Source organism: Colletotrichum fioriniae, assembly GCF_027942845.1.
Source record: "Colletotrichum fioriniae strain IMI 355084 chromosome Unknown scaffold_3, whole genome shotgun sequence".
Lineage (NCBI taxonomy): Eukaryota > Fungi > Ascomycota > Sordariomycetes > Glomerellales > Glomerellaceae > Colletotrichum > Colletotrichum fioriniae.
The window spans coordinates 471,730-478,682 of record NW_027076839.1 but is presented as its reverse complement, the minus strand read 5'-3'; the positions used below and the strand labels follow the sequence as shown (position 1 = coordinate 478,682).

Genomic DNA, 6,953 nt, shown 5'->3' with positions numbered 1-6,953 from the left:
TTGTCGTTTACTTGTATCATCAAATCTGTCGGAACTTGCATTGCTTCATTTCTTCCTTGGCCAGTCGCTACACAGGGGTAGATGTGGCTGAGTTTGTGGCTAAATACTCATAGTGGTCATCAGGTCCCAGGTCTCTCCAGGAATGGTCTATATTGATATATATGCAATTAGGAGACAAAGAGATGGACAATGCTGAGGCCTACCCGTTCCGAAGCAGTAAACATGGTTGAAAAGATGAATTAAGGCTTTCCTCACAGCCAAGTCTACTGCTTACCGAGCCCCTACTTACACCAAGAGACATAGAGGTCATCGGAAACTGTTCTGACACACTATGCTCTAGGCGCTTGGGCTGTATAAGAAAACCGATTCGCTGGAGAGGTCGTCCAAGTTCGCTCCAGTCCACATTGGCAAAATTTCTCAGGGGACAGGAGCTCCAAGAAGGCATACGGACAGACGGAGGCTCAGCGATGAGAGACATAATGAGAACGGAAGGTTGGATCAGATAGATACCCCTATACGAGTTGCAAATACTCGCCAGGAGACTCGACGAGCCAGTTGTAGATGCGTAGCAATCTGTTTAGTGGACTATCCCGCACGGCATGTAACTCTCTGTAATTTGAACAATTTCCAGAAACCGTCTACGTGTTGTGGCTGGCGCACCATGGTCGGAAGTATACAATACCGCAAGGAGATTTGGGAAGGTGTTTACATGGTTGCCTCTCTAGCTGACACTACGCAGATCCAAGCCCCTCAGCAAAATCCTACGCCCCTAATTGAACGAGAGTATGCGAATGTCAAAGACAAGCGGGCCTTGATACCTCCGCTATATGCCCGTGTCACGCGAGCTGACTTAGCACCATACTTTGTAGACAATCAAACCGAGGTGGTAGCTCGAACAGAAGATGAACTAGGCGTGAACTCCCCTCCATGGTTTCCACTCTCTGCTCCTTGGCGAACTCATGGCCGACGTCTTCGGAACTTTAAAAAGCTTCGGAGCTCAAAAGTTTCTTCCTTCTCGAGCTAAGTACTCAACCCTAAGTTTTAGCTTAACCTTTTCAATTGGATCTGAATTTCGAAATGAAGCTTTCCACAGTCATACCGGCTTTGTTCCATTTGTCCCTCTCAGCCACTTGCTATGCAGCCAAGTCATTCTCCGCCTCGAATCTCTATTATGCTGCTGGTCTAAATACCCAGCAACAGACCACCCTTTTCCAGGGCCTCCAGAGCGCTGGCGTCAAAGTCCTTCGAGTATGGCTTGACGGTAGGAAAGCTCCAGCCTAACCACAAAAGCTATGCCTACTGATTTGTTCTCTGTTGTAGGCCAATCGGGAAGCGAAAAGGGCACAACTCTGGACAACTTCAACAGCCTCCAGGGTGACGGTCCTGATGCGTGGGACGACACTGTGCTCAACCGCCTTGATAACTTCATGGTTCATGCCCACGATTACGGCATCAAATTACTTGTTTCCATCCATAGTTACAACGCTCTCGAAGCAAACTCTGACTTTTATGGGAAGTGGTATGGCACTGGCGACTTCTACACCAATAACGAGGCAATCGGACACTTCAAGACTCGCATCGCTCATGTTCTTGGACATGTGAACCCCAGAAATGGCAAGACCTGGGCCCAAAGCCCAGAGTACATCTTTGCCTTTGAGGCGCAAAACGAAGCTATGCATCCACAAGTGAGACACAATCCATCAAACACGGGCGACGTGATCAAACTGACGACGCATCCAGGGGAACCCGTCCGCCCTAGCGTCATGGCAGTGCACGATGGCACAGGCAATTAAGCAAGGCCTCAACGGGAGTACCGATATTCTGGTTACTACCGGAGGCGGTGCCTACGTCGACAACTCTCTGTTAGACCCCTACTTCAGCTGCAGCGCCCTGGACGTCCTTGCCATCCACGCATACGGAGTCGACGATTTCGCCACGTCCAAGCTTCAGCCCTACGTCACCAAGGCAAAGAATGCCGGGAAGAAGCTCATCATGCAAGAATGGGGCGCTTGCTATACGGATGCTCCGAACCACAACTGCAACGGCGGCAGTCCCATTGGTACAGGAACCAGAGACTCTAACATTCGCACTTGGGCTGCGAGTATCGACGCTGCCGGGATTCCGTGGTTCTACTGGCAGATCTTGCCCAACCCTGACCCTCACCACGGGTGGGATTATGAAGTGGGTATTAATGATGTGAACTGGAGTGCGCTCAAGGTAGCTGGTCTCGCCGCCGGCCAGGCCGAATCGGCATTTGACTTTGACCGTTACATACTTTGATGGCTATCCGTGAATGTTCACAAAAGGTTTAACCTGTGGAAGGTTTGACAACAATACAATGAATGGCCAGGCTTGTTGAACTATAAGAAGCCGGTTCTCGAAGGCTATTGTCAGATGAGCATCGATATGTTGCGGAAAATGGAGACAATCCGGTAGAAATGTAGTGGTTATAAATTGGCCTGTGTCCAGGCTAATCCATGCCAATTTGGCTAGGGTAGGCAGCAACATCTTAGCGTATGTTGTATCCTTCCTGACATCATGTACACATTCACGTATTTCGCAGATGGATGGTCGGCAATTTGATGTTTCCGCATGGAAGCCTGATTCCTTGTATCTTCCCAATATCTAAAATATAAAAGCTCGCACTGATGTCGTCATTACACATCAGCATTGAAACCGTCTCCTGACACCACCCAAAATGGATTTCACCCGCCAAAAAAGCCTCCTCCTGGAGAGACTCAGCCCAGGTGATCGCTCGTCAAGGAAGTTTCAGGAAACTGCTGGTCGACGTGTAGGGATCATTGGAGAATGGTTTTTACAAAACCCACAAGTACAACATTGGGCGAGGTCTCAGAGCCCGCAGTTTCTTTGGGTTCATGGTGCCGGTACGCAAGACTTAATTCCACATTGATGGGAATACGCAATCAGCACTATTGTTCAGTGGCTAATTGCACTCCAGCATCGACCGGAAAGAGTTGCATAAGGTATGTCGCTCAGACTCTTGCCTCTGGCGGACCTGACGATTCATTTCCCACAGTTCGCTCCTCGTCGAACACCTTTCGGCCACCCAGCTCGATTCCAGCATGAAGTTGGCCGTCGCTTGTGTACAATTCGAAAACAAAGGGCTCTATCACTCATTGGTAGACTTCGGGGCTGCGATCACTTCCATTGCCAGACAGATTGTATGCCAACTGCCCGAGTCGTCCGAGACCCTCAAACGGCTCATCTCTGCACCAGTAAATGTGTTCACGTGGTGGTTAGACAACTTCCAGGTAATCTGGGCCGAACTCGAAGCATATTTTGAAAAGATCTACATCGTCTTAGACGGTCTAGACGATCCAAATCCCGCAGCGTTTCACGACTTTGTGGCCAAGCTTCGTCTCTCGGACAAAGAGTCGCCCATCAAGATTGTTCTGTTGAGCCGCTCAAAGCCCTTTGAGGAGGTCCTTCAAAGGTTTCAAGGAGCAAGCCTAGAGGTACGTGCAAGTCAGGAGGATCTGATTCAATACCTCCATCAGTCTTTTCAGAGCAACCACGATGTACAGGCTGGAGCGCTATCCAAATCTGAGCTGGCACAGACGTTGACGCAATGGGCTGGGCTTTTCGACCACCGGTACGTCCGCGCACATATTCATGACCGCAACCTGTCTGGCATTTGCTGATGATTAACGCTATCAAGTTTCATGCCCATATCTAGTCAAGACTTACACCATTCAGCAACTCCAACGGGTCTCGGCGTTTTGAAGGCCGTTTCTCAGGAACTCTCTCAGGCGAATACTTTGCTGAGGGGCATCGCTTTTTGCGAGCTCGCCGTAACTAGCATCACTCAGTCTGCACACGGGGACCTAATCATGACGATTCTCTATCTCCTCATCGCGGCCGAGAAGACTAGACACCATTTGAATGGCGAGGCTATCTTGGATGCATTGCGTATGAGCGATCAGTCGCTTGCAGGTGCCTTGCCAGTAACGACGGAGGATCTTGCCCGCATGTGCTCAGACTTTGTCTTTGTCAGTGAGCAAACACAGGTATGGGGCATCAAGTCTCCTCTTCTAGCAGAGCATCTCGATGAAAGACGTGCGACACACTGCCCAACGGACACAATTGCCAGCATACTCCTGCGATATTTGTCGAAACAAGAGTTCACAGCCGGCGCGTGTGGATCATCTCCAGCACTTGAACGCCGCTTCAAAGAACATCCGCTGCTATCGTTCACCGCACGAAACTTGAGCCTATTGATGGCTGATGTTGACGTGGAAAGCATTTCTACGGCTTTCTTACAATTCTCTTCCAAGGCTGCTCCAATCGATTCCTATTTGCAAGCAGCCGAAGCCTGGGAGTTTAACGAGGAATCAAGCTACGACGAGCTTGAAGCTGTTGAGGAGCGCTGGAATGTCTACCCGAAAGGATATTCGGCGCTTCATCTCGCCGCCCATTTGGGAGCAGGGAAGACTGTTGTGGATGAACTTGTTCGGCTCGGTGCGGATGTGGAGGGGCTAGACAGGATGATGCAAACGCCCTTGCATGTTGCAGCCTACGGAGCACAGTTTGAAGAAACGATCCGAGCCCTTTTACAACACGGAAGTGACGTGTCTGCCTTGGAAAATGGGGGGCAGGGACCTTTGTCGATTGCTTTGGTTCACGGGAGCGTTGGTACGGTCCGAATACTCATTGACCACGGTGCCACATTTGATAGGAGCGATGAGGATCTTCTGGGAGAATGTCTAGAGGAACAACCGCAAGTCTATGCATATTTGATTGAACGAGGCCTGATCTCTACTCAGAGCTAGGTATATAGTAGAGCACTGCCCATCTTGCGACGGAGACAAGTCTTGCAATAAATTCTGTTCATCCTGGCTGGGAGTTCCACTTCTCGACTCCTATCTCTTGTACGATGAGAATCGTCGACATTTGCCATCTGATCTTCACAAGGCGGTCAATCTGAGGCGTCGTGAGGGCCGAGGCCTCTTCTGTACGACTGTTTCCCCCGCGACCATTTGCGGTTCCACTTGCGTAAAGACCATGATCGCCGTTTTTCAATGATCTTCTCGAGATTCCAAGCTTCGCCTGGATTGAAGTTACAGGTGGTGAGCGAGCTTCCATTGAGAAGTTCATGTACCGCCCGCGGAAAGTCTTCGAATAGAAAGCAACGACTAAGGGGGTTCGAGCCTGTGAATGCATCATCATCGTAAGACCCTCCCCAGGCTCCAGCCCTCCTCTCCGCCCAAGAGAGCGGTGGTAGAATACCTCGTTTGAAGCATTCGTCCCTTGCCTCCTGCCACGCGGCGTCTCGTAGGACGACCTTGCGGAAGATTTGCTCACACTCCCAGTCTCCCTCTGAACCTCCAACGAACATCAACTTGTACGCATCCTGAGGCATACCAGCTGCAGGTAAAGCCAAGGCCTCTACCATCCAGGTGGCTAGAGAATAAGATATCTCGTCTGTCTTCTTCTCCCTCCGGGGCAGCTCCTCCTCTCCAGGTTCCATACTCATGGGATCGCCCTGGAATATAGTATCCCATAAGGAGACGTGACGCTCGATGCGTAATAGCGGATTCTCTTGGCAGAACCGTATCAACCCCAAACCGTGGCATTCCGGGTAAGATAGTGACGGTCGATCTTCTATGAGGTTGATGCGGCGAATATCGGCGCGAGACGATGGGGGCATCGAATCTAGAAACTGAATGGCGCCGACAACTGCTGAGTAACAAAATCTGGTTAGATCCACGGGCGGCTCGGGCTTATCGTAAAGATCGTCGCAAAATACGGCGCAAGTCTCGAGCCCGTCAGAGAGGATAGTCATGTCATTGACATCTTTTTGGGTAGGAATTGTCCAGTTCTGAGGTCTGAGCCCAAAAAGTTGGCTCAGTGGAATATTTCCCCGCTCGAGATAACGTCCATCCTCAAGACACTGCCGACGCCGATCGATGATCTGTTCATATTTGCGGTTGTCAAATAGGCATCGGTGGGATTTGATCGTATTTAGAGTGAAGCGGACAAAGTTGCGAAAAGTCGACGGAGTCATGCCGTAAGGAGGATGAATATCCAAACTTTGCCACTCTTCTCCCTTCATCGCGTGTAAAAGGGGGGCGAAAGCTGGATACGCGTCTGAAACTTCGTTAACCACTTGACGGGGGAAGAAGCTGGGATCAAGACTGTAGTGGAAGAGTGCCCGTAGTTCGCATTCCATCATGCGCGTCATGTTGCTGAAGTGACCAGCATTGAAGCGACCTTGTTGCGACTGAGGGCAGAACGCGGAGAAGGTGATGATATTATCCTGAAAGGGTAACCCTCGCATCTCCAAGGCAGCGCGCTTGCAGGTGTAGATCAAGTCGAGAGAGATAGGTTTGTCGTTGCCGGTTCGAAGCTTATTGGTTTGCGGATTAAGCTTGTAGCCCTCGTCGAGCTGAAGATAGTGTTTGTAGATTAAGTTGCGCAACTCATTCGGAAATTTGAAGAAAACCAAACCGCCCTGCGTATCGCAAATGCGTGGATTGGCAAATAAAGCCATTGTGTGCGTGAGCGAATGTGTGCGAGTGAGTGTGTCAGTGGGGGTGACTGTGCAAAATAATGAGGTATGTAGAAGAACAGAAGTTGAAGGCAGTTTGGTCTTGATAGAAGTCTTTGATGTGCAGGCAGGCTAAGTAGATATAGAACTGAGTGAGCAGGTTGGTCAAGGTGTCCGCATCTGCAGCTTTCTCCGATACGTGATGTGGCTGAACTGTGACTAGATCGACGAGGTGGCACAGCACGGGTGGCTGAAAGTCAAGAACGGATGTACGGACTGAACGGAAAGGAAACGCAGACTCACCATTTCATGTGTCAGAGAGGCCTGGAAAAGCGGCATGATTGTATTACATCACGCATGAGAGACGGTCAGAACAAGTTTTTTAAGGACGGAGTATCGCCCAGTTTTATTTGTTTTGGTTATTCTGCCTTTACTCATCGCTCGG

General features: G+C 50.1%; 2 protein-coding genes across 2 annotated transcripts; one reads left to right on the top strand and one right to left on the bottom strand.

Annotated features, from left to right (window-relative positions):
* Positions 1 to 1,292: 1,292 nt before the first annotated feature.
* Positions 1,293 to 2,280, top strand: N0V96_003025 (uncharacterized protein; the record flags this gene model as incomplete). The annotated part of the gene is made up of 2 exons (XM_053189821.2): positions 1,293 to 1,685; positions 1,741 to 2,280. The coding sequence occupies 2 exons, from the start codon at positions 1,293 to 1,295 to the stop codon at positions 2,278 to 2,280; spliced, it is 933 nt and encodes a 310-aa protein (XP_053052744.2).
* A 2,291-nt stretch (positions 2,281 to 4,571) lies between these two features.
* Positions 4,572 to 6,511, bottom strand: N0V96_003024 (uncharacterized protein; the record flags this gene model as incomplete). Its single annotated transcript, XM_053189822.2, has 2 exons — positions 4,572 to 4,724; positions 5,120 to 6,511. The coding sequence occupies 2 exons, from the start codon at positions 6,509 to 6,511 to the stop codon at positions 4,572 to 4,574; spliced, it is 1,545 nt and encodes a 514-aa protein (XP_053052745.2).
* Between the last annotated feature and the right edge of the window lie 442 nt (positions 6,512 to 6,953).